Source organism: Trichomonas vaginalis, chromosome V (assembly GCF_026262505.1).
Source record: "Trichomonas vaginalis G3 chromosome V, whole genome shotgun sequence".
Lineage (NCBI taxonomy): Eukaryota > Parabasalia > Trichomonadida > Trichomonadidae > Trichomonas > Trichomonas vaginalis.
Genome location: NC_067207.1, coordinates 2,693,598 through 2,719,831, shown reverse-complemented (window position 1 = coordinate 2,719,831; position 26,234 = coordinate 2,693,598). Strand labels below are relative to the sequence as shown.

Genomic DNA, 26,234 nt, shown 5'->3' with positions numbered 1-26,234 from the left:
AAATGATACTAATAATACTAGAATATGCATTTTTCATTTTGAGAATAATTAAAATGGTATTAAATTCTGCATAAATCTGAAAAATTGAAATGAAGATTTAAAAACTCATACAGAACGGACATTTAGATTAAAAATTGAAACAACAATGTTAAATTTATATAAAAATCAAATTTAAACCCGTTGATTTTAGATTGTTTCGAAAGTGGACTGTCACTTTTGGTGGATGGGAAGGAAAGGAAGTCGCTCAACCCCAGGCCCAACTGTAGTACGATCAAGAGAAATACCAATGTGGTGGCTTAGTGCTCCCAAAATTAGCCAAGCAATTAAATCCAAAAATATCGCAAATTTAACATTCTTTACAACAAAAGCTCCTTTAGAATTAACAAAATCGTTAATTGACAATGTCGATAACAAGTGGACTGTTGATGACGTTAAAGCCGCCGTAAACACCGCTGATGCCAACTACTTCGTTATTAACGCATCCTTGAACCAACCAACGAATGAAGAAGAGTGGCAAAATGCAGGATTTAAGTGTGGCCGTATCGAAGTCAACAAGGAATACGAACCAGCGGCAATTGACGCTTTCGAAAAATTAGTTGATGGTTTTGTTGCTGAATCAGATGGCAAACCAGTAGTTATTGTTGTCTTCAGCACACTTGGCATCAATCGCCCTGGTTTCTTAATATCAGCGTTTTTATCTCGTAAAGATCTAAATCCAATTGATGATAATTTGAAAGAATTGAGTAAGTTAATGGAATGCCCTGTGTATGCGAAAAAGGCAACAGTCTCTCTGTGCGCTACTTTCAATACTACGATTGAGCCAACTGAATGTCCTTTCATTTCTGAAGAACCGAAGCCAACAGCACCAGCTGAAGCTTCCTCTACAATTGAAAGGCTCGTTAACTGGAGACGCTTCACAAGAAAGGAAATCGAAGGTTCTGAAAGAGATAAAGTCTTAGCGAAACTGAAGGAAGCTTTACCAGAGAAGTGGCCATTCACAGATGGTTTCCCAGACTGGCCAACAAGAAATTGGGATGATTCTTTGGTCCCACAAATTAAGTCCTCAAACAACTTCGTTTCCTTCGTTCCTCGTGGTAAACAAGCATTCCTAGTCATCCTCAGCCACAAATCAATCTACACAGTTTCTCTGGAAAGAAAAGTTTATTTACTTTTGGCATCTTTCAAGGAATCACATCGCTCGATCACACCAATTGTCTGCGCAGTTACATGGACTGAGGAAAAGCTCAGAGTTTCCGCAATCCTTTCTGATATTATGATGTTCGAGAATAAAACAGTCTACGACTTACCAATACAAGAGAGAACAGACATATTATACGACGAGGTCATCAAAAGACTTATCTCAGAGATCGCAAAATCAGACGCAGTCACTCTTCAGTTCATTTACCGACCATTAGCAAGATTACAAGACACACAGAAGCTCATCGACGATCTAGATAAATTCGCTTGCAACCCAGAGGCTATCGCTGTTATTCCTGCTGATCAAGCACCTGGAAATGATATTATCATCCCATTCTCACCAACAATTTCGCTTTTCTTCGAATACAACGGTGGCCAGAAGGCTGTCTTGTTTGCTTACAAGGATGGAAAAGCTGATCCTGTCTGCATTTACAATCTCGAGGACAAGAAAGAGATTAACTACGATAACTGTCTAATTCGTGTCTCCAGAAAGGACGAAAAGTGGTCGATCCTCACTTTCTTCGCTAATACAAAGTCAACTGACAGCGCTGCAACACTGGAACAAGTTAAGGCTTACATCGAAACTGTAAATACACTACCTGACCTCGAAAAGGTTGCTCAGCAGCTCATTGGTGCATAATGTTAAAATAATATAAAAATAAAACATTATAAAGTAAAAAAAACTATTAAAAATATAAATATTATTATTGATAATCTGTAATTTTTTAAAATGAAGTTGATCATTTGAAGAATATTCAAAGCAAAAGAAAATTTAAAATATTTATCTAAATTTCTTTATTGATTGAGCAGATAAGAGCTTTAAAATGGATAGGTAGTGTGGGTATTATTATCATTTGGTAAATTTAAGTATATTAATTGAGTAAATTTCGGATATAATGCTTTCTTGTAAATTTATACAAATATATCTGTAGAATTTAACATTGAGAATCATAGTGTAGAGATTTCTGGTGATTTTTGAACGTTTTTGTTATTATTTTGATGACGTTTGAATTGAATATTCCCTGAATTTCCAAATTTGCTTACGGGAATAAGTTGTCTGATTGCAATAGATGATTTTCTACTTGTTCATGGTTCTCCAAAATTTCTTTGAATTCATGAAAATAAAGATAAAAAACATGATTTTCATTTTGAAATTTTAAAATTCAAAAAAATTTTGGAAAAAAGAATCAGATTGCAAACTTCATTTTGATTTTTTGAAAGATATACACAATAAAACTCAGTTCTATAACAGTATTTAAGCTGTATTTTATTAATATATCATTATTTTCTTATTAAATCTGAAGAACAACTCTTTTTGATATGATAATTTAATTATGATACCAAGAATTGGAAGAAATTTTGATAAAACATTAATTTTTTAAGAAATAGCTTATGTTTGCTACAGATAATATTTTAAAACAACAAAATTTAACAAAAAATATGGCAAGATTTACCATGATTCAGAATCAGATGACTTTTCGTCATCATCATCTGATGAATCGCTGCACTTAACTGCATCTCTGATTTGTGCAGCCTTTTGAAGTAAATCTTGGATTGAAAGTGAGTCTGTATCATCTTTTTCTTGTGGAACATTGATCTGTGGCCTTGGAGTGTTATTATCAACCTTTTTCAGCTTGAAATTGCCACTCTTAATCAGATCTAGATGAGTTTGTTGTTTTGCAGGGGCCGGGCGAGGTGTTGTTTGCTTATTAAGCTTCACGCCGAGCAACATAGATGCATCCGGTTTGTTGGCTGGTCGAGATGAAGGAGCTGGAGCATCTGATGGCGGAGGAGGTGGAAGAGAAGGGGGCGGAGGTGGCGGAGGAGGAGCTGCAGCAACTGGAGGAGGTGGAGCTGAAGGTTTCGGTTTCGATACTTCCGGAATTTGAGGTAATGAGGTAGTTTTTGGTTGTTCTTGTTCTGCCTTTGGCTGTGGATTCGAAATCTGTGAAATATTTGAGACATCTGGGAGACTAAATGTAGATACGGTCGGTTTAGGAGCTGCAGGTCTTTTTGGAGTTGTAGTTTGGAAGGTAAAGTCTTTAGTAGCAAATTGCTCAAGAGCATCGAGAGCTTCTAACGATGCAGTCGTGGTCATTTGTTTCATATGAGTTTCCTTGAACTCCTGAGCCTTAAGATCGAGCTCTTGTAATATAGAAGCATCTGTCTGAGTTTCGAGGGATATTTTCTGCTGTACGTTGATAATTTCGGAATGTTTCACGTGACCAGGAAGAGGAGGCCTTTGCATCGACGTCGGAAGCTTGAATGTAATATTTGAGTCGAAAACAACAATTTGCTCGGACTGAGTCTTTTTCTGGCGATTTTTTTTTGTTTCAGCGTTCAAACGCTTTTCTTCCTTTTCCTTTTGCTTTTGTTCCGAAGCGGCTGCTCTTTGGGCCTCTTGCTCGATTTTGATTTGGCGCTGGAGTTCTTTGATGTAGTTTCTACGGTAGTAATCAGGATCTGAGTACAATAAGTTGAAATCTACGTTCTGGTTACCTTGTATTGTATGAGCAAGTTCAGTAAACTCTGTGAAATCAGGTGGTGGCGAAGCATCGCTCGCCATCTCGAAAACGAGATTGGAAATTTCGAGGGAGAATTGAAAATCGGAAAGAGTTTCTTTGTCGACACAATGGGAATTTGTTCCATGGGATGTAGAAGTACCAATATTCTTGAATTTTGTTAATTGATCTGGGAAATTTCGACGGAGAAAAGTTGTTCTTTCTTTAAGTTCATCAACACGCTGGAATAATTCAGTACAAGAGTTTGAAATATCTTGAAATATTTCATACGCGTAGTATGTCAAACATTCTGCTTGTGCAAGTAAACCAATAGTTCTGTTTGTTGCAATTTTCTCTATAGGATTTGTGCACATACCTGTAATTAAACGAGAGCCTGGATGAGCATCCAATGAAATTACAGGTTTTGCAGGAAACATTGTTTAGAAAAAATTGTCACTTTTCCAACCAATCAGATGCTTTTTTAATTATTAAAAATGATTAGTTATAAGTAAAAGACCAACTTCAAATTTCATAACTTTTGACAATTTGACATCAGATTTTGATTCTTTATGATTTTCTTTGAAAAACATCTATAAACTATTATAGAAATAAGCAGGGTCCAATAATTTTGTCCCCAAACCATCATAAGACATAGATTGAATTGTATCTGCGTTCATACTGTATATAATAACCTATTGAATATATCGTGAAGAAGTATAATATAAATCTTTGAATGTTTTGTACTAATCGTAATATATTTAATCCTTCAATGATTCAATGGGTTATTAAAAACTTAAAATGAGGGAAATTTTTATCACAGTAATAATTGAACAATTGAAACATACAAATGGAATATCAAAAAAGAGATGGTTTACTAAAATAATTAAATAAATTTGATAATTCCTTAATTATCGAGGAATGATTACAGATTTCCTTTATTTGAATTCAAGTCAATAGATGAAGGCTCTTTTATGATGCTGAAATAAATAAGAGAAATCGTAAAATATGATTTGACATGATAAAAGAAGAGAATAAGCCATTAAAGATATACGAATTCGATTTAGGAAGTTATTTCAGATAGATTCATTTAGAGACACATCTTTTATTTCTTGTCTTCGAAGATCGAAGTCAAGAAATATTGCCAGAATGTTTTTTTAAGCTTATAATCTATTGCTCCGTCTAATGGTTGTCATATTTTTTATATCATGTGACAATAATTTGCATTCTTTCAAATATTTTGTCTAATTTTTTGATGTTTGTGATCGAAATTTTATCTTTTAGACATTGAACCAAAATTAGATATGTAGTGCGCTGAGAAATAATAAAGAATTAAATTATTCTGTAACCCTAATTTTTGACAAGTATCAATCGATAAGTAGGTAAATATATGAATAATTGATTATTTAATCTTTTTTGGTTCTTTGCTGCAACTTTTGAAATATTTTTCAATTTTTAAGGGTGCACACGAGAGGATTATGTAAACTTCAGAATTTAGAACCTTATTTTTAGGCTCGAAAAGCAAAAAAATATCAAAAAATACAAGTTGACTCCATTATGACCCTTTCATGGAGGTAGTTTTTATCCGCTAGTATTTTCCCTTTGAATCTCTTTACAATTCGAAATCAAATTCAAACCTCAGTAGAAGAAAGGAAGAATCGACTTACTACGGTTGTAATACGAATAAATACATATATTTAATTATTTTTATTTACATAATAATTGTTTGAAGCTCATATTCCAACAAATTTTTAAATAAAAACATTAAAATGTTGAAAATGTTCATATATTTTAATAGGGTTTTGGCACTTTATTGAGGAATTACTACATACATAGTCGAACTGAACTTGATATTTTGAAATTTAAATTATTTATCAAAATTAAAATTTAACTTGAAATTTATAATTATTTAGTCATATTTTGCATAATTCTAAGTAGATTTTGTAAAAAATCAAGAAAGAAAAATTTTAACGTGTTTTATTTTTTCTTTTTTATAATAATACATATTATTATATAATTAACATATTCATAATGTTTCACCCTTTCAAAAATATAATCCTCCTCCTCTCAAATAAACGTACATACGGGTGCACCCTTAATTGAAAATTATATTGTTAAACTCTTATAAAATTTTTATTAAATTTGATTATTATATATATTTTTACTTTTAAAGAAATTCAATTAGAGTCTGAAAAAAATATTTGCTTTTTATCTCTGAAATCTTCCAAATTACATACGTATCATATTTTTTAATTATAAAAATAATTGTTTCAAAAATTCTGAGTTTTATTCATATTATTAAAAAAATTCTGAGTTTTATTCATAATTGTTTTATTAATTAGCTAAGATTTTTATATTTTATTATTTTATGTAAAATTTATCGATCAATAATTTTTTTCACTCAATTATAGTATGCTTTTCTCCCTTTTTCTTAAAACACATACACATCCAATTCAATGCATGCACGATGAAGCTCAAAAGAACATTCAGGTAGTTCAAGAAACAGTTCCAAATTACAGACAATCACTAGATGGTGAAAATTCGGGTTATGTACCCCTAAAAATTGATTTTAAGACTGACAGATTTACATTATCTAATGTAGAAAGTTCTGTTTTAGATACTGTTAAGAACTTTACTCGTGATTTCCTTCAATGTAAAGATAATAAACCTTTCGATCTTGTTGGAAATTATTCTGATGGCACCAAGATTACAGGAAAATCAAATGAAAGTATAAATCTCCATATTACATTAGAAAATGCCCCAAACTCAAGCTTTGAAGCTGGATTAGCGGCTTCTGTAGTTCCAGTAATTTTAAAGCAAGATATGGAGGGCCGTCCAATACAAGGCCGTCTTACTCTCCCTTCTATTAACTCTTATCCAAAAGAGTTCCAGATTAATCTTGTCAAGCACGCTGTCTTCCATATTTTAGGTATTTCAGCATCTATGTATCAATCTTTCAAAGATCCAACCACTGGCAAAAATTATTCGTCTGACAATTTATTCTGCAATTTTACAAAATTAGGCAAGAACTTCACATTTTTAGTAACTCCAGGTGCACATATGGTTGCATATAACCATTTTGGACCTAATCCATTTACAGGTGATGATAACAAAGTATGCCCAGCAGGTATCGAACTTGATAGCAATCCATCTTATGGATTTTCTCATCCAGAATCGCTTATTTACCATACAGACATCATGACAGCTGCTACATATAACCCACAAATTCAAATCGGTCGTGTTACTGATGTAACCATTGCGATGTTAAACGATACAGGATTCTACAAAGTTAATTACAGGCTTGGTCAACCAAATATCTGGCTGAATACATATTCTTATGATACACTGAACCATACTGATTGGGCAATTAACGTTCCAGAGGAATTTTTCCCATCTGACTACTTTGCAAATGTCAATGCTTCAGGTATAGAAGCACTTACCATTGCTATGGGTGGTGGCATGGGACCTGACCAACAAACTGATGTTGCTTCCGATTACCAAGTTGGATTTGATTTCACATTTGCCGGAACTACCAAAGTACTTCCATTTTCCTACAAAGTCAATTTAACTAATTTAGATCCAAACAAAACAGGTACCGAAACATTTTATTTAACCGACAAGGTTTATTATTTCAAGAAAAATAGTACAAAGAACAAATATTACAATCCAAAACCAAGAAACTACATGGGAGCATACCAGGAGATGAAATTCATGCCACTTCTTCTCAAGACAATTCATGATGCAAATCCAACATTGAACTGCCCTCCAGGCCAATTTATTCATCCTGGCACTAACAAACTAAATATAGGAAAAGTTTATCAATGCAATAAAGTTGTTTGCGATTTTGAGAAATATTCAAATTATACTTATTACTTTAACCAAAATCATAAATTCACATGCAGAGCATTTAATGAATCAGTAAATATTAAAGATGAAGTAACTAAAGAAACAATAACAATAAAATGTGTTGACCCAGGCCGCTTCTGCAGAACAATTAATCTCACAGACTCATATTTCACAGGAGATCCACTTTTAAGGAGCTATGAAATTGATAATTCCCAAGCGGAAGCTGCTCTCAAGAAGAAAATCGCCATTGGTGTCGCCGTTACCTTTGTCATAATCTTAATTGTCGCAATCGTCGCATTTGTCTTCATTTTCCGCTGGATCAAGAAGAAACAACGGGAAGAAGATATGAGAAGATTCAAGGCAATCATCGCAAAGGTCAAGGCCACGAAGAGATCGCAAACAGTCGCAGAGACTGGTGGCAAAGAAATCAAGGAACCACTTCAACAACATAAGACAGAAAGAACTTCAAGAGCAACTTCTATGATCCCAAGAAATCCACTCGATGAACCAGGACAGCGCGGCAATTTGACTCCAGGACAATCAGGAAAGACAAACGAGAGATTGCAACAGATCCTCTTCCTCCAGCAGATGGATAAGACAAGAGATTACCAGAAGGTCGATGACCAGAAACAAGAGCAGCCTCCTGTTGCAGAAATGATCTCTCATGGACCTGAACCCGGAGAAAACTTAGATGAAATTTCTGAAGGAACAAGCGTCGATAACCCATCAAGCGAAAATGAAGAAAAGGCAAAGCAAGAGGAAGAAGCCAAACCAACTGATTTCAACGACTCCTTAATATTATAAAACTTTTATCACCTTTGCCTAAAAACGATACTTTCAGGTTTTTTTTTAAATTATATTATAAATTAAATCGATTAGTGATTCAAACGTAAATATAATGAGTAAATACTACAACAATATGACACGCATATGAAATTGATACATTTCTAAGATATACTCACATCTTATTCTGCAATTATGAGTGTAGTTTTTTTGATTTTCCTTTCCTTTTTATAGTAATTTTAAAGTAACCAGAAATAAGATATTAAACCACTTCAAACTTACCGTTTAATGATGCACGAAGGAATAAGGTGGACCCAAAATATCAGTTTCTTGCTTAAAATAGATGAATGTCACTTGCTAAATGATGTAAATCAATCTCTTTTAAATATCTCTTTCTTCAAATTTTTTTAATCATTGTTGGATTTCTTTCAAATAAACTTCATCAGCAAATATGTTATAACTTATGTGTAAATACAAAAAGTATGGCAGCCAGTTAATAAAATTATAAATAAATATATCAAAGTAAAATTAGTTTATTCTAATCAAACAATATATATCTATACAAACATTATGAAAAATACCAAACAATATTACAAAAAACTGTGATTATTGTTCATTTTGATCAAAATTCGATGATTTGATAGCTCCAATTACACTTCTAACATCTCGTTTGAAGGGAGGAAGTGTAGCCAAGAAAAGTGCGAATAACAACTCAAAATTAGTCAAAATATAATTCCCGAAAAAGTTAAATTGCCAAGGAAGGAATAAATACGAAAGTTTTGCAAATATAGATATAAATCCAATCAAAATAAACATAATAATAAACAAAACTAATGATGAAACATTAAATGGGTTAATTTGACCTTTCAAAACAAAAGCTATTAACAATGTCATATATACGACATCACAAGCAGCAGAAATAGTACTGAAATGTGTCGGATTTATGTCAAATCTAACGTATTTTATGTTTGCTTGGTTATTTGTAAGAAGTTCCATCAATGTACACAACGAAACAACGACAAACATAATAATCTTCGGATTCTCTGTTTGGTGGAAAGATAGCCTAAAGATATAAATAAGTTGAAATGTTTTGAAGATAAATTTGAAAAGAAGTGAGCAAACAATGTAAATTTGTAATACATCAAAGTCACTTGATATAAGCCTAAGAGGGTTCAATGCTAAAATAATACCTCCAATGAGGAAATATTCGTAATTAGAAAATAATAGATTTTTGTCATTTTTAGCTTCGTAGTAATTCTCTATTATTGATAGAATGGCTCCAACAGCTATTCCGAAAGTAATCCATTTCATTTGACTAATAATTCCGACATATCCGAAAATTTTCATTTCGATTTGCGTGACTCCTCGCCAATCAGCTGTAATGAAATCTTGAAATAGAATCCTAGAAATGTGCTGATCATATCCTCGCATTAAAAAAATTGGTCGGGATATTTTGCTGTTTAATGGAAAATAAGCTCGAGTTTCGAATGCTTCATGCAATAAATCGTTAGGGGTTGTCGTTAATTCATCGAAACTGATTGTCAGGTTATGAATTAAAATATCATTGTGTTGTAAATATAAACCATTACGAATTATTGTAAGATAAACGGAAAATACATCATAAGTAATATCAAGATCTGCAAATGTAAGTAAATTTACGCTTTCTAGTTGAGCGAATGAATTTACATCGAAAACTTTTTCAATGCAATACTTTGTTCGAAATATATTGGCCGAACTAACCAATGCCAAGATAAGAGCAAGGTAAAATATCAATCGATCAGAATTTGAAATTGATTGAGTTTCGAAATTTGCAGATTTGTACTTTCTAATGGTTCTGGGGTTGACAGTTTCACTATTTATCTCCAATGACTCATTAGTGATCGCTTCTGATAATGATAGTTGCTGTAAATTCATTTTTTGTATTTTCCAAAAAGTGACACCACTAAAAGATGGTGAGAATCGGGACGATAGATTTATTTGGTCCAGCTCGAACCTTAACAAGAACCTTATAAATTAGTGCAAAAGGGGTTAAATATCCTTATAGCAGAAGAAGTAGTTCCCAAATAATAGCTTAGAACGACCAGCTTCTAGAATGAAACTGAATGATTTCCGAACTACTCGTTCTCAAATTAAAATCGAGTTTTCGCTCATGCACAGACTCAGCAAGAACAAATATATGAATATTATGCAAAAAAGGACATTATGTATCTGATTTTTTATACTTACTTTTTCAAAAATGTATCATGTGAATTGATAATTGAGAGAAATTAAAAGGTTTACACGGAAAAATGAATAGTGAAATTTGAAAGGTATGGCAGATAAAATATAAATTGTTTTTATTCACTTCCTTGTTAAGTATAATAATTTTATATCACAATGGATAGAATTTTGACAGTTATACTATGGCTCGAAATTTGTTATATTTTTATTCGATTTATTTTTATACATTATTTGCTGATTTTCCATTTTTGACACCTCATTTATCTTTTTCAATAATTTTGATTCAATTCAAAATTTTCAAAACCATAATATTAGACCAAAGCTTATAGACCTCCTTTGCATTTATTTATTTAAGAAATTTAAAATTCAAATAAAAAGTGAAAGGTAGTCTCACGAGAAAACTGACGGTAAAAATTCGATGAAACCAGGTGCATTGTATAGTACATATATGTGGTAAATAAATATCGATTAGCTTTGTAAAAAATATCCCACAGTTTTTGAGATCTTGAAAACGGCCATTCAAAAAGTCGAAAATTTTTCCGAGATGTTAATGGGCAAGACAGTTTTTCGACAAATAAATCGTAAACATGGGAATTAAAATAAGGCGTTATATTACATATATGGTAAAGAATATGGATGTGAAGAGCGTTAGTAGAATGGAAAGACTTTGAAATTTTAAAAAATTCATCTGGACTAAAAAATTATTTGATTATAAAAAACATATTATATATCAATTGCTATATAGAACTATCATAACAGATTTTGGAAAAGCCGCAAATCCCCAAGCTGGAGAATTCATTAAATACTAATTATTCAGCTTTTTATCGGAAAGGAAGGTAGTGTAGTGGTTGGGAACGCTATGCTCTTTTTGAATCTAAAAGGCAACTGTTCAAATCATAACATCTTTGTTTTTTTTTCTTATTCTGCCATTATTGTTTTTCCTTGTTATGATTCAAATTAAAAATATTTTAGTAAAGGCATTTTGGACATCATTTTTTCACATTGTCTCAATGCAAATGTTTGAAAATTTTGTAGGCAATATGACAACTCTTTCAACATTTGTTCTCTTTTATTAACTCAAACAGATTTAGGATCTATTTTCATGCCTTCGAAGACATTTAAACCATCTTCAACATAATTTATTGACAAATTGATAACAATTACTCATGAATGTCGTAGATTTAATATCCTGTCACTCAGCAACAAATTCGGGTTCAATAACAAAGCTCAGTAAAAACTTTACAGAAATTCTCCAATTTATTTTAGTGTCTTTTTGCGTCATTACGGCTGCATTTTCTTCTGCATCTGAACGCTGTGTTTGGAAGAAGACGAAATACAGAAACTTTCAACACAAGTAATCAGATTTTTGTCTTTCATGTTAAAATGCTTCATCTCGCTAGGTATACGTCATCTATTGGATGGATTGTTAGCTTTGTGTCCAAATAGCAAAAAAAGTATTAATTTAAATTTCGCATTTTGCATAAGTATACGCTTTAATTTATATCAAAACAGATTTAGATAGCTTAAAACAATATAGTTTACTCATAAATACATCTTGATAATTCACTTCTTCAATTTTCATAATCTTATATCCTGACCTATATCCTCTTATAAACCATATTTCTACTGAGATCTTCTTAAAGCATCTTTTTATCCCTATCTACGCCTCGAAACCCTATTTTTCCAGCGGAATATGAATCTTCGGGTCTCGCTGATTCGATTTCTGCAGTCAGATCGTAAAAATACCACTACATAGCCTGATAATCTCAATTTAAGTTCCTTAATTTTTTTGAAAAAAAAAATGAAACTCCCTTATCAAACATCATGCTCATTTTTACGAATTTCATTTTTCCTTTAAGTTTAAAATATACGCTTTTTAGCATGTTTATAATACATTTTCAATTTACATTTACATTTTTATTTTTGAATTGTTTATTTATATTTCCGTTTGAACAATAATATTTATTGAAAATTGTGAGAGAAACGGATATAATAAAAAACACCATACAACAAAATTCACTTTTTTTCATACTTACGCGGATCACTCCTTTTCGGCCCAATATGCCGGAAATGATAAAACTCTCAGATCTAGTTGCTAAGATCCAAACTCTCGACTCTCAAATCTACTTCCTCAGATCTTGTTGCTAAGATCCAAACTCTCGACTCTCAAATCTACTTCCTCAGATCTTGTTGCTAAGATCTACTTCCTCAGATCTTGTTGCTAAGATCCAAACTCTCGACTCTCAAATCTACTTCCTCAGATCTTGTTGCTAAGATCTACTTCCTCAGATCTTGTTGCTAAGATCTACTTCCTCAGATCTTGTTGCTAAGATCTACTTCCTCAGATCTTGTTGCTAAGATCCAAACTCTCGACTCTCAAATCTACTTCCTCAGATCTTGTTGCTAAGATCTACTTCCTCAGATCTTGTTGCTAAGATCCAAACTCTCGACTCTCAAATCTACTTCCTCAGATCTTGTTGCTAAGATCTACTTCCTCAGATCTTGTTGCTAAGATCTACTTCCTCAGATCTTTTTGATAAGATCTACTTTTAATGTTTAAGCACTCAGATCTCATTTTTAAAATATCTGCACCAAATTCTTACATCTGATAATTTTCATGTGTAACCAATGTTTCCCAATCCATTTGCCATACCCTACTAATCGCAAATTCATTCCCTTTAATTTTGTATTAAATTTAAATTCCAATCTTAATTTCTACATTATTTATGCTAACCCTTTAAATTTTGTTCTTATTTATTCACCCTCAGATACAAATTTATTTAGAATGTATTCCTCTGAGGTCTATATTTGTATTCGAAAATAAAATCTTTAAAACTCTCTAAGTTATCATTTTCTCTTCAGATATCTAATATTTTTCTAATGACATAACTACTTTGGACGCATATCCAAATTCCAAAAAAAATATGGAAAAAATAAAAATGAAATTGAAAAATACAATTTTTGATATGTAAAAAGAGATTTTGAAAAAAATTGGGAAAAAGAGTATCTAATAAAATTGTTTGAGATCTATGTAGACATAGTTTTTACATTAAAAAATCAATAATATTGAAATTGATCCGAATATATCTTTTTTTTAAGTTTGAATGCATTAATCTTTTTTTTTAATTATCAAGATGTATTTATGCGTAAACTATATTGTTTTAAGCTATCTAAATCTGTTTTGATATAAAACGAAAAAGAAATGCTTTAAGTGTTCGGCCACTTAATCATTTTCCCACAAATCATTATGAACAGTGAGAAGATAGAAATTAATTTATCATGTGTAGATATTGCCACATTTAAGAAGCTTGAAAAGCTTATTAAAGAAAAACTTCCTGGTGTTATTTATAATAATATCGCAGATTATCAAACAAGTCCCAATCAATCAAAACTATTACAAGAGAATACTATTAAATCAATGATTGCAGCTTCCAAAAACCGTGCTCTAAGCTATCAAAGATCTCTGCAAATGAAAAAAATCAATGAACAAAGAAAAATACAAGATGGAACTGCAGACGAATTAGAACAAGAAGCAGAAAAGGCAGATCTTGAAACTCTCAATGACAATGAAGATGATTCTGATGATCAAGATGAAGATGAAACAAATGGTGATGAATCCTTGAGTTTAAGCGAAATATTATTAGATGATTATACCCCATTATTTAAGTACCCTCCGTTTGCAGATAAATTAACGTGTGTTATCAGTTAGTAAGACTAAGTTGCGTACTGTGGCACTGCGCGCCTCCGTACACCACTTAGCGGTTTTGACACTTTACGAAACCGGTAACGTATATTTTACAACACAACCATAACACCAACTTAACCTTAAATATTTACAAAACCATCTGACACATAAACGACTTCACTAACGACTTCACTAACCACTTCACTAACGACTTCACTACCGTCCTCACTAAATAAAAATAACCTTATTTTTATTTTTTTAAATTTTTAATTTCATTACAAAGACATGTCCGACTACATTTACTATGACTCTTTCCCAGAACGTTTCCGTGAACTATTCAAAACTCAAGTAAAACTGAGAAACATGCATTTTAACAAAGACAGACCCATTGACGATGAAAGAAACCCTGAATATATTACAATCCCTTATGGCGCAAAGTTCATTGCATACATTCCTTATGGTCGCAGAGGAACGAAAACTATTTCAACAAAGAACAAAAATTATTTCTGGAGCGATGAAGAAAATTGCCTTATCTACATAAATGCATACTTAAATAAAGCTACATATTGTACAAAAGAAGGTTGGACTGGATTTGAGCTCTACATATACGACGACGATGGAAACAGACGTTGTGTATACCCATACGATAATATGTACCATTGTTTTCATCAAGCATTAAACGAATACATAGTCAGTAAGGGTCTCATTCCTGTTGAGTAGAAATGTTATATTTTTGTTCTGTCATTTATAAAAAAATAAACTTAAAAATTAATGATATCACCACCCTCACACGTATGAAAACATAGCACAAAATAAATTTAGGTGAAGTGGTGAGATTTCACCTCTTTTTTCACCTGTTTTTTCACCCTGTTGAATTCATTGCTTTATAACTCTCTTCCTTGGTTTCTTTTTAGTTGCTTTCTTCACGTCTGTCTCCAACTTGACTGTCTTTCTTCTTCGGCCGTAATGATACCAATTACTTCCACCAGTCAATGGGTGAAATGGTCGTTCATAAGGGTTTCCATACATTCCATAAGGTCCGTATGGATAAACCGCTGGTGGAGAAGAAACATTTTCTTTAGTTCCATCAGTTAGTAAACATATCAAGGGTACGGAGGCACTGCGCGCCTCCTTACCCCTGATATGTGAATTTGACACTTTACAAAACCATTAACGTATATTTTACAACACAAACGACAACACTAACTTAACCTTAAATATTTACAAAGCCGCCAACCATTTCACCTCACTAACGTTTTCACAAACGACTTCACTACTGTAAAAAATAAACGTTCTCACTTACAAAAGTATTGCAACTCCTCCCATTGCTGTGCTTCACATAACAGCTCATAATCTTCTGACTCACTTTCTTCTTCATATAGGTCAAAATCACTGTCAAAATAAATGTTAGTAAGTTTTGACAAAGCTAATGAAACACGCTTACCGTTTGTATCGTATGCTTGTATAAACTTTCCATTATGCTTGTAGTCATAAACGCTCAAACTAACTTTACCCTTTCTCCCTCGTATCTGATAGAATGTATTTTCACGAGGAACGAAGAACAAATTCTTGAACTCATGACCGTTGTAGTTTGTTATCTCAATAGTTTTCGTCATTTATATAAAAATAAAATAAAAAATAAACTTAAAAATTAATGATATCACCACCCTCACACGTATGAAAACATAGCCCAAAAATATATTTAGGTGAAGTGGTGAGATCTCACCTCTTTTTTCACCCTGTTGAATTCATTGCTTTATAACTCTCTTCCTTGGTTTCTTTTTAGTTGCTTTCTTCACGTCTGTCTCCAACTTGACTGTCTTTCTTCTTCGGCCGTAATGATACCAGTTACTTCCACCAGTCAATGGGTCAAATGGTCTTTCGTAAGGGTTTCCATACATTCCATAAGGTCCGTATGGAAGAACTACTAGTGGAGAAGAAACATTTTCTTTAGTTCCATCGACTCTATTTAAATGCATTGTTTCACCTTTCATCTGGTCATTAAAGTCTTTTGCGTGTTTTGCAAACTCATCGTCCTTTCCTAAAGCATTTTCTGACTCAGTCGCAACCAAATTGGATGCTTTATTTATGAGCCCTATTTTATTTAATCTTAACTTCTTTGCAACCCAGCCTCCAATCTTCCCTTTATTTGCATCTAATGTCTTCAAAACCCTTCCTCCACTCATTTTATTTACTGCGTCATAAGCTCCAAGTGCTTTTGCTCCAAATGCTAATGCTTTTGTTCCCATTGCGCCTAAAGCTGCCCAATCTACCATTTACACCATATTAAAATCATCTCTCTTCAATATTATCTCATAAAAGTTCTCGTTACTGGAGAAAGTCAATGAAACATAAGCGTTCTCACAGGCTTCGCCCTCATCGCTTTGCGGTCTATCTAACTTCTTTCTTATCTCATCTATTCTCAATAAAATGTCTGAACAATTGCTAACATCTTCTACAACAGTTATTTCATCATGAATGACCTTCAAGAACAAGCTCATTTAATATGCTATTAAAATCATCTCAATAATGAGTCCATCCTTTCCATCTTTAGGTAGCACAACATCTTTCATTGAAGAAGGTTCGACAAGTCTTATGTTAAACTTACTGACAAAGTTTGTTATACTATAATGCTTTGGCGGCGAATACATATAGTTTGAAAGACATAATATAGATTCTTCAGCAAATTCACTTATACTGGATTTTATAACAATGTTCTCACGAGACCAAATGCCACCAATTGACAATCTTGTAAGCAATCCTGCTGAACCTTCAACTGTAAACGTCGATGGTAACATTCCACGAAGGTCATCTATTGACATCGTTGAGTCACTGAATTTAAAGATTTTCTTAAAGCAATCGTCATTATCTAACCATGCAATAGCTTTGAAGTTTTCATTCGAATATACATCTGCTTCATTAAATGTAAAACCTGACTTCTTTGCAGAGACGACTTTAAAATCTATTGAGTTTGTTTCAAAATTATATGCTATGGTAACTTCTGAAGGTAATGGATGTCCTTCCGCAGTCAGTTGTTCTCTCACTACCGTTTGAAGCTTTGTATTAAAAACTTTCATGTCATCTCCTGTATCTAAGTTCACATACACAGCAACAGGAAAACTATCTTGCTTCTTTGTTTCATCATTATACCTCAAAACATTAAAGTTCTTCAATAATATTGTTCTTCCTGCTGGAATACTTCGAACCTGTCTGATTTCAATAGCTTTCTCACCTCCTACATACTCTACCCAGTGTCTTGGATATTCATAAGTATACTGACTTTCTTGAATTTTGGTTGGTTTCATCATAACGTGTTCATAGTATATCTTTATACTCTTGTCAGTTAGACTCGGTGCTATGTTCTGAATATTTCTGACTTGCATTTTTAATGGAGATAAAATGAAGCATTTAATACATGACGTAGATGAAGACATGAATGAAACTACAGACAAGCTCAACTCTTCTCTCATTCTTCCTTTCAGTAAGGACTATGAGTTCTGTTCAAATGGTGTTTATTTCTATTGTGGAAAGATGGGTTCAGGTAAGACATTTAACCTCATTCGTCATATACTCATAACAGAGCGTTTAGGAAATGACTCATATTATGACCAAATCATTATATCAGCAACTTCAGACTCTATGGACTCAACAGCGAAAACATTTATGTCAAAAGTTCAAGCCTCTGTCGTTAAAGTTCCAGACAGTGAACTCATTGAATTTCTTCAACGTTACATTCGACGTAAGAGAAAATATTATGCCATCGTTGAATTTATACAGTCAGGAATGCAAAAGACTTCTGAGGAGATGGAAAGAATTATTGACAAACACCACTTACGTCAATACTCAGGAGTTTACGATATGAAACGACTTACAAACTACATTCTGTCAAAACTTTCAAAATACCCCTTCAAAAAATATCCATCAAACACTCTGCTCGTTTGCGACGACTTCGCCGGAAAAGGTTTAGTGTCAAAACCAGACTCACCATTAGCTAACATCATTACTAAAGTCAGACATTACCATTTAACTGTAGCAATACTTATGCAAACATGGAGGTTTTTAGCTTTAAACATAAAACGTCTCATAACTGACTTCGTTATCTTTCAAGGTTTCTCACGCTATGATATTGAACTCATTTGGAAACAGTCAGGTATAACATTACCTTTTGAAGAAATTTGGGAAGCATATAAGTCTCTCATCTCTCCTCGTTCATACCTTGAGATTCATATCATGACTAATACCATTAAAGTCAAAAATATTCCATGGGAACGACCAACATTGTTTTAAAGTTTAACCTTCAATTGACTGATGGTAAACAAATTCCATGCATCTCTGTCGCCATTTCTGTTAATATTTTTGCTGTCATTCATATCATCCACTTCTCCATCCGTTAGCTTTTGAGGATATGCGTTAGAATAGCTGTTCTTAAATGAAGGCTTTTCACCTTTGAGAGCATAAACTCTATAACTTTCTGCATACTTTATGTTTGAACCTCCTGAGCCATCATTGACATAAATTTTTATAGGCTTCCACCTTTGTTCATGTTCCTGCTTCTTCCCTTAGCTCTTTTGTTCAGTAGTTCTACATCTTTATACACAGCACCTGTCTCAGTGAATTCAACAATATTTTCATTCGTTAGCTTTGCATTCAAACCCTTGTCGAGTATATTGTTCATTTCATACATATAAAAGGTTTTTATTCTATATGAAATGAGAAGCAAATCCATCTTAGCTGGTGCCGTTAATGTTCCAATTGAACCAACATCAAATGTTGACTCACGAACGACAAACATATTGTCATAAAGAACTATAGTTCAGAGTGTTTGAAAGAACCAGAACCAGAACTTAAGTCGGTGAATTTAAACTCAGCTTCAAACGCTAACGCTACATCAGATGTTAAGTTAGAGTATCCACCACTGGACCAAATTCTTTCAAGAGAAGCCAACGACAACCCTTACACAAATGTTCAAACAAATCCTTCAGATAACGTAGACCATTACCTTCTTCAGTTATATCAAACAATTTTACTCAAAGACGATAAGAAGCTTTGACAAATCTTATAAGCAAGAACCAAATAATTCTAACAAAGGAGGACCTTGAAAATGTTATCTCACGAATAACAGGGAAACAATGTGTCATTGACTATCTCGACCCTGAAATCGAATGCTGCGGTCAAACTCCACCTTTCATGAAAATAGGTAACATCCGCATCATTGAAACACCAGGAACTACAGGAGTTGAGTTTAAGTATAAATATTCGAACGAGTATACAAAACTTTCAACAGAATATAAACTTTGCTTGAAATATGTTTTAGTAAATTAAAGCAATTTGTAATATCTATCCAAAACTTCTTCAACAGTATCGAACTCATCTTCATAATGCAAACCTAATCTTATTGACTTGGTGCAGTTTTCACTAACACAATATTTTTATGTTCTCTTGACTGACATAACTAATTCATTTGTTTCATCAAACAGCAACAACCAAAGTTCATGACCTAATACATAGCATTCATACTTTATATTTTTAGCTCTGAGTTCTCTTGTAAGCTGTTGCATTTAATATTTTCTAAAAAGTCAACTTCAACAGTCATTCGCACTGGTGCCTTCAGTTCTACAGGCTCTCCTTGAAAGTCAACAAGTCTGAATTGCATGTCTTTCAAATTATGAGGACTATATGCGAACCCATTTACCTAAATGAGTTGCTATGACAGGAACGTTGGAATGAACATTGAATTGACTGCATAACAGAAGGATTTATATTCTACTGAACCTTTACTATTAACTCCTGAAATGCCTGTGACATTAAGCTATTTTAGACTCAATGTATAAACAATTACAATAACATACGTATGGAACAGATTTCATCTCAATCGTTTTGTCAACACTTTTCAAAGGAAATGTCATATGGTATGCTCCCAAAAGAAGTTGTACTCTATGACTCATTCGTGTTATCTTAAACTCCTTCGCATAACTGAACTTCAAAACTCCTGCAATAAGTTTAACATTCATTAAGTTTTTCGTTATCCTTGTTTATTGTAGTATTTATGAGAGCATTTAACACTCCAGCTAATGTTTCCATCTTATATTCTACATTATTGTGAAATCTTATTTCGTGCTTCTTTCCATCTATTTCAATCTCCATGAAATCTGTTTCATCTGTTATAACGAATGAAGCGATAGTATTGAAGTCAACCATTCTGAATGCAAGCGCCTCATTCTGTAGACCTAAGTTTGTTTGTAGCTTTACTGTCCCGTATTCGTTTGGGTCTGTACTTTGCAAATAGAACAACATTTTATTCTCATTAAAATATGAGTATAGCTGCATATGCGTATGAAGCTGACAGAGCTAAACGTTTATATTTTGGTCAATACTCTCTCACACTTACTGACAAATATATTGTTATCACTGATGGAAATACTGAGAAATACATAACATGGAAGGACTATGAAAAGTTTGACCCTATTTTAACTCCATGTACTATGCCATTTATAAAGGACGGTGAAATTATTGAAAAAGATAATACAACCGTATATAGGTCTGTTTATGAAGCATTAGAATATATGTTGAATCATAACCCAAAAAGATTTGACCCAAGCACTACACCATGTGCAATGCCTTTTATTAAGGACGGTGAAATCGTAAGAGTTCCGGATTCAACGGTTTACACAGCTGTTCAAAACAGTTTACAAAACATTTTAGCGAATATCTTTAATTCAGAAACTACAGAAATGAAATTACCATATATAACAGATGCTAAAGAAATTAAATCAAAAACGACAACATTATTTACGTCACTTAATGATTTAATGACTTATATCATTAATATTCCTGCACCAACTACAGCATTTGATCCAAACTGACGGTTTGCAGTGTACCTTTCATAAATGACAGTTCATTAATTGCTTTAAGGGATTCAACAGTAAATGAATCATTAAAGGCGTCATTAATGAAAATCATTGATTTTAACTCATTCATGAATACATATAATTCATTCATTAATGTTTCATATGCTTCTAAAGAAGGTGAGTCAAAAACTATCGATAAAGCGGTGTATGAAACAAAAGCATCAACGACGAAATTGAATTCGTTAACTTTTGACGGTGATAGTTTCGTTAATGACATAACATCGGGGAAAACAATTTTAACGAAAGAATATTTAAAATCTCATGTTAGTGAGTTCGTTGAAATTGAAAAAGAAGGTGGAATTAAGTTCGATCCACTGAATTTCATTTTCAGCTTAGCGAATGCGGGTGTTAGTTTCGCTGAATGGACAACTATACAGAGTGAAATAAATGCAATATGGACGTTTTTGGGGTCAAAAGCGGGAATGGGTGAGCTTGTAAATGCTGCAAGAACATTAGGTGAAACAGGAAATTTTGTAGATGGTTTTAAAAGACTTGTTTCAAATGTTTTAACAAACACAAAGAAATTATTTAGATATACCGTACATAACGGACGGATTTTCGAACAGATAGCAACAAACCCTCCGGTTATGGCTGCGTTGATGATGGTTAGAGATATAAAACCACATAACGACGGGAACGTAAGAATTCATACATTATGTACAAAATAACTTTTTATTGTTATTTGATTTTGATAGCATTATTAGCTGAATATGAAAAATCTCGTAGAAAAGTAGTAGGATATGACGGGTTTTGTGACTTTTTTTGTAAACGTAAGAATTCATACAATATCGAGCGATTTTGTATCATTTTTTTTAACATATGAAGTAAAAAATGTATGATTCTTACGGTTTTTATTCTTACGTTTTTGAATAAATCAAGATTTAAAAAATTTTCAAAATTGTAAGACATTTACACTCAGCCCATACATAATGAAATAAAAATAATTTTTTTTTAAAAAATAAACTTTAAAATAATTTATTTTATCTTTTATAAAAGAAGCTATATATATAGATGATGTCAGATATTCCGCGATTAATTAAACATTGTTTAAATCCTGAATGGAATCAATGAAGTCATAATCAAAGACCTCATAAACGAGTAAAAGAAATTAGAAACTAATGATTATTTGAATTTATGAAATCAATTATTTGATTCATTCTTTCTTCAATCTCTTCTATTCTTTTTGTTAAATCATCAATTTTCATTAATGAGGTGATTCTTGATTGAGGAATAGATTTCAAACTAACCACCCCCTTTATTTTTGAAATTTTGAATCCATCAACTTTAAACATTTTATTCAATTTACACGTTGTCAATTCTTCAAATAATTTTTTATTATTAGCATAATAGTCATTAAATTCTTCAACAGATGAAAAAATTTTTATTTCAGTAATTGGTTTAACAACGTTTATTTTTTGTTGAACATTTTCACTTTCATTTATTTCTTCCTCCTCTGTTTCATTTATTTTTAAAATCGGTTTCATTTATCATTAAATAAAAATTAGAATATAAGTGATGAAATATATTTTTTAATTAATATTAAATCAGAAATGGCGGCAGGATTCTTTAAAAAATTATGGGATGGAATTAAGAAAGCTGTGGGTTGGGTTTATAAAAAGATTATTAAACCCGTTGCAAACTTTTTGGCACCAGTAGCGAAAACGGCAGGAACTATCATAGGTGGAGTATTAGGTACTAAAGCAGGTAATCCGGTGATGGGAGCACAAGCAGGTAACGCAGTTGGTGGAATTGCTGAAGGAATACTTAATAAAATAGGGGGTGGATAGTGGAAAAATAAATTATTTTAAAATTATTTTTATCTTAGTATCGGTTGTAGTCTTTGATAAACTTTTTCTCCTTTATTTAAAACTTCTCTTATTGGGGCAGCTTTTGGTGTTATTGATTCAGCAATGTCACTAATTGCTTCTTTATTCTTAAATATCCAATTTGCTCCCTTCTTCAATGTTTCCCAAACTTTACTCGCCCCTCTTTTTACTCTATCCCACAGTTTCTTAAATATACCCGCAGCCATAGTTGATTATTTCATTAAAATTAAAAATTCATTTTCATCTTTTAATTTTGATTTTTTATTTATTAATAAATGACGACTAACTATTTAGTGCCAAACACTAAACCGATTAATGGAAATGTGTTTCATTCATTCGAAAAGATAAATGAAATATTCGCAAAGAATGACGGTAGAAGATATTATAGAGAACTTGAAAGTTCATGCTATGACTCTGATGCTCCATATTTTGATGATAAACAAACTCATTTAAGAATTACAAATCCAGCTCATGATGTGAACCAATTAGGTGACACATATATTAAACGCAAAGTTAAAGCAACTCTAGTTTCAAATAAAGCTTTCACATGTGATGCCGCTTTTAAATGTATGCGTTTATTCGTTGGTTACAAATCATCAAATCAAAACTTTAAACAATTAGAAGTAGAAACCGAAAGAGGTGATGCTGGTTATCTTCAGATGGATTGCGCCCGTGAATCTTTCGCATTTGCAACATATAAACCAAAATCAGAAAGGAAAGTTAAAAAGTTTGTTCATTCGTTATATAATAATGTTCAAAAATATGATAACTCAGTATGTGGTAAATATATTGACCCTTCAGAAGTTTTCAAGAAAGCAAATGAAGAAGTTGATGTCACTTTTGATATGATTATTCCGGTAAATGATTTGTTAGCATTTCAGGCGTTCGATGATTATCCTAAATCATTTGGTGATATCATTCTTAAATATTATGTTTTCAGGGATACTTTAGTATTTTGTCAGGTTGACCCGTTAAGAGTTGCTGATTTACAAAATTACGTTTATGAAAAGATAACTGATGAAAATTATGAAAAGATTATGAATCATGTTTATAAATATGATCGCAAATTCCAACAAATCGGACTTCCTGCCAAATTAATTACAAGCTTAGTCGCTACATCTGCTGACGCAACAGTTGATGACGTTATTATTTCATGCACAAAGATGGAAGTTTTAGAGGATAAATGCATTACACCAGGATACGGTTTAATTGAAGAATCAGTTAAAGCAATACCACGTTTATTCAGTAAGGAAGATCCATTCATGATTCCAGCTCAACATATTGACGTTCGTTCACTAAATGGAGGTTGCATCACTCCTGAAGGTATTAGCTCAGATTTCTCATACGTTCTTCATAATGTTACAGATGTTGTGTTAACATTTCCGAAGAATGCAATGCAAAGAACGGTTTTAGAAAATCCAATGCTTCGAGGTCTTCAGGTCACTATAGATTCCAGAAACTTCCCCGATCAAGCGATGACCACAGTGGGCGACATATTCTTTACACGTATGCTTCAAGCTTCTGATTTAGATGGAGTGAATGAATGCACGGAAGAATACGAGGACTCATTAACTAGACCACTGAATGATGATGATGGCGCGCCATTAGCTAGAACATGGAAAGACCAAACTTCATTCTTATGCATTATTCCAGTTCAACGTGATGGAGCGGGTATATTCTTTGATGGATTAGAAACTTTCAACTCACAAGTTACAGTACAAGTGAAAGCTTATCCAATCATTCAGGGTGAAAATGACACTTACTGTTCAAAGGTGACAAATCCTCCTCAGGTTTGGTTTACTAGGACTACATATTGGACATGGACACCGGACGAAGGTTTGAAATATCATCCAACAGGTACACCACCACAGTATAGAAGTTCATATGATGAAATATTGATGAATAGAAATGTTTAAAATTATAAATTTATTTTTGATTAAATGGATTTAAATTCATCCACCCCTTATGAAGAATTAGCAGGAGTATATAATACATACGTAGATGATATGATTAATGAACATTGAGTGATAATAGAAATGCTCTATCTAAGGAAAAATTAATGAAAATTCCATATTCTGAATGTTACTTAAATTCAATCACTGCAGCAATTGGTAAACAGAATAAAGGTAAAACATTAACGATATTAAAACAAATTATCATTATTGCTAACACTTCCCCCTATTCACATGTGTTAATTTATATCAACCGTTCAGGTTCACCTTCAGATGATACATTTGAATCTTTAAAGCATTTAATCAAAATTCCAATTATTTATTTATCACAAGAAGAAGCAGAAGATTATTTAAAAAACTTTTTAATGTATAAAGAATTATATAATACAATCAAGAAGCAAGGATTAGAGGATAAAATTATTGATAAACAACGGGATGAATTATTTGAAACACTTTCTATTTCAAATTTTGATAGAGAATTTTTGCATTCACTCATTTTTCTAGATGATGCAGTGAAATCAAAACTAATAACAAATGAGAAATCATATTTTAATCAGTTATTAACTCAATGTCGACACATTCAGTGTTCATTCTTTATGGCTGTTCAATATTTCAAAGCATTAAGCACAAACATTAAATCAAATCTATCAACACTTTTCATTTTCAGTGGGTTTAGTCGTCAACAGTTGAACGTTATGCTTTATCAAGTGAATTTACCAATGAGCATTAATGAACTTTACACACAATATCAGCAATTAGGTGAACATGGAAAAATAATAGTTGATTTAAATAAAGGAGGTGTTAAATTTGATTAACTTTTTATAATTAATTTTTATTTTTTATTTATAATTAAACATGACAGAAATAGCAAATCTTCTACAGGTTCCATTAAAACAAGGGACAAACAAAAGGGGTGCATATAATAGAACTATGAAAGTTCCTGATGGAATGAAAGAATTAGTTCATATTGTTGCTGGTCTTCAAAAAGATGTTAAACAAATGAGAAACGTTTTAACATTACCAGAAGCTCAAGCATATGCCAAACGTCAAGGTCCAAATTGGGAAGCACACGAAGCAGACATTACGGGTCCAAATGGAAAACCTGATGGTATAAATGAAGTTTTCGTTACTGATGGTCAAGGTAATATTAAAGTCATAAATGGTTATAAATTAACTATATCTGATTATCCTAAACGTAAAGCATATAATGAACGTTATCCTATGCAATTTGATGAAAATGGAAAAGCTGTTAAACAATACATTGGAGAAGGTGAAAATGGTCCAATTAATTCATACCGTTATAATCCATATTCTTATTT

The 26,234-nt window shown here is 32.4% G+C and overlaps 11 protein-coding genes and 1 pseudogene across 12 annotated transcripts, besides 3 other annotated features; 8 read left to right on the top strand and 4 right to left on the bottom strand.

Annotated features, from left to right (window-relative positions):
- Positions 1–135: 135 nt before the first annotated feature.
- Positions 136–2,341, top strand: TVAGG3_0267740 (tyrosine phosphatase superdomain-containing protein; the record flags this gene model as incomplete). Its single annotated transcript, XM_001315026.1, has 1 exon — positions 224–1,837. One exon carries the CDS (start codon positions 224–226, stop codon positions 1,835–1,837), a length of 1,614 nt encoding a protein of 537 aa, XP_001315061.1.
- A 234-nt stretch (positions 2,342–2,575) lies between these two features.
- TVAGG3_0267730 (Wiskott-Aldrich syndrome protein family) lies at positions 2,576–4,162 on the bottom strand (the record flags this gene model as incomplete). Its single annotated transcript, XM_001315027.1, has 1 exon — positions 2,648–4,135. One exon carries the CDS (start codon positions 4,133–4,135, stop codon positions 2,648–2,650), a length of 1,488 nt encoding a protein of 495 aa, XP_001315062.1.
- Positions 4,163–5,155: 993 nt separating this feature from the next.
- Positions 5,156–5,790: a mobile genetic element.
- A 305-nt stretch (positions 5,791–6,095) lies between these two features.
- On the top strand, positions 6,096–8,691 carry TVAGG3_0267710 (regulation of choline O-acetyltransferase protein; the record flags this gene model as incomplete). Its single annotated transcript, XM_001315028.2, has 1 exon — positions 6,156–8,345. One exon carries the CDS (start codon positions 6,156–6,158, stop codon positions 8,343–8,345), a length of 2,190 nt encoding a protein of 729 aa, XP_001315063.1.
- Positions 8,692–8,865: 174 nt separating this feature from the next.
- Positions 8,866–10,275, bottom strand: TVAGG3_0267700 (uncharacterized protein; the record flags this gene model as incomplete). Its single annotated transcript, XM_001315029.1, has 1 exon — positions 8,931–10,238. The coding sequence occupies one exon, from the start codon at positions 10,236–10,238 to the stop codon at positions 8,931–8,933; it is 1,308 nt and encodes a 435-aa protein (XP_001315064.1).
- A 3,516-nt stretch (positions 10,276–13,791) lies between these two features.
- On the top strand, positions 13,792–14,253 carry TVAGG3_0267690 (uncharacterized protein; the record flags this gene model as incomplete). Its single annotated transcript, XM_001315030.1, has 1 exon — positions 13,792–14,253. The coding sequence occupies one exon, from the start codon at positions 13,792–13,794 to the stop codon at positions 14,251–14,253; it is 462 nt and encodes a 153-aa protein (XP_001315065.1).
- Positions 14,254–14,315: 62 nt separating this feature from the next.
- Positions 14,316–26,234: part of a mobile genetic element that runs on past the window's edge.
- On the top strand, positions 14,515–14,949 carry TVAGG3_0267680 (uncharacterized protein; the record flags this gene model as incomplete). Its single annotated transcript, XM_001315031.1, has 1 exon — positions 14,515–14,949. The coding sequence occupies one exon, from the start codon at positions 14,515–14,517 to the stop codon at positions 14,947–14,949; it is 435 nt and encodes a 144-aa protein (XP_001315066.1).
- Positions 14,950–15,130: a terminal%2Cinverted (terminal inverted repeat of Maverick-1B transposon ID:TVAGG3_0267550).
- On the bottom strand, positions 15,525–15,845 carry TVAGG3_0267670 (uncharacterized protein; the record flags this gene model as incomplete). The annotated part of the gene is made up of 1 exon (XM_001315032.1): positions 15,525–15,845. One exon carries the CDS (start codon positions 15,843–15,845, stop codon positions 15,525–15,527), a length of 321 nt encoding a protein of 106 aa, XP_001315067.1.
- Positions 17,662–18,469, top strand: TVAGG3_0267660 (protein of unknown function, DUF4106 family; the record flags this gene model as incomplete). Its single annotated transcript, XM_051228478.1, has 1 exon — positions 17,662–18,469. A coding segment is annotated over one exon (808 nt), but the record flags the coding sequence as incomplete, so codon positions are not given.
- Positions 20,541–21,805, top strand: TVAGG3_0267650 (annotated as a pseudogene). The gene has a single exon. A coding segment is annotated over exon 1 (1,265 nt).
- On the bottom strand, positions 22,954–23,169 carry TVAGG3_0267640 (uncharacterized protein; the record flags this gene model as incomplete). The annotated part of the gene is made up of 1 exon (XM_001315035.1): positions 22,954–23,169. The coding sequence occupies one exon, from the start codon at positions 23,167–23,169 to the stop codon at positions 22,954–22,956; it is 216 nt and encodes a 71-aa protein (XP_001315070.1).
- TVAGG3_0267630 (uncharacterized protein) lies at positions 25,281–25,730 on the top strand (the record flags this gene model as incomplete). Its single annotated transcript, XM_051228477.1, has 1 exon — positions 25,281–25,730. The coding sequence occupies one exon, from the start codon at positions 25,281–25,283 to the stop codon at positions 25,728–25,730; it is 450 nt and encodes a 149-aa protein (XP_051098207.1).
- Positions 25,771–26,212, top strand: TVAGG3_0267620 (uncharacterized protein; the record flags this gene model as incomplete). The annotated part of the gene is made up of 1 exon (XM_051228476.1): positions 25,771–26,212. A coding segment is annotated over one exon (442 nt), but the record flags the coding sequence as incomplete, so codon positions are not given.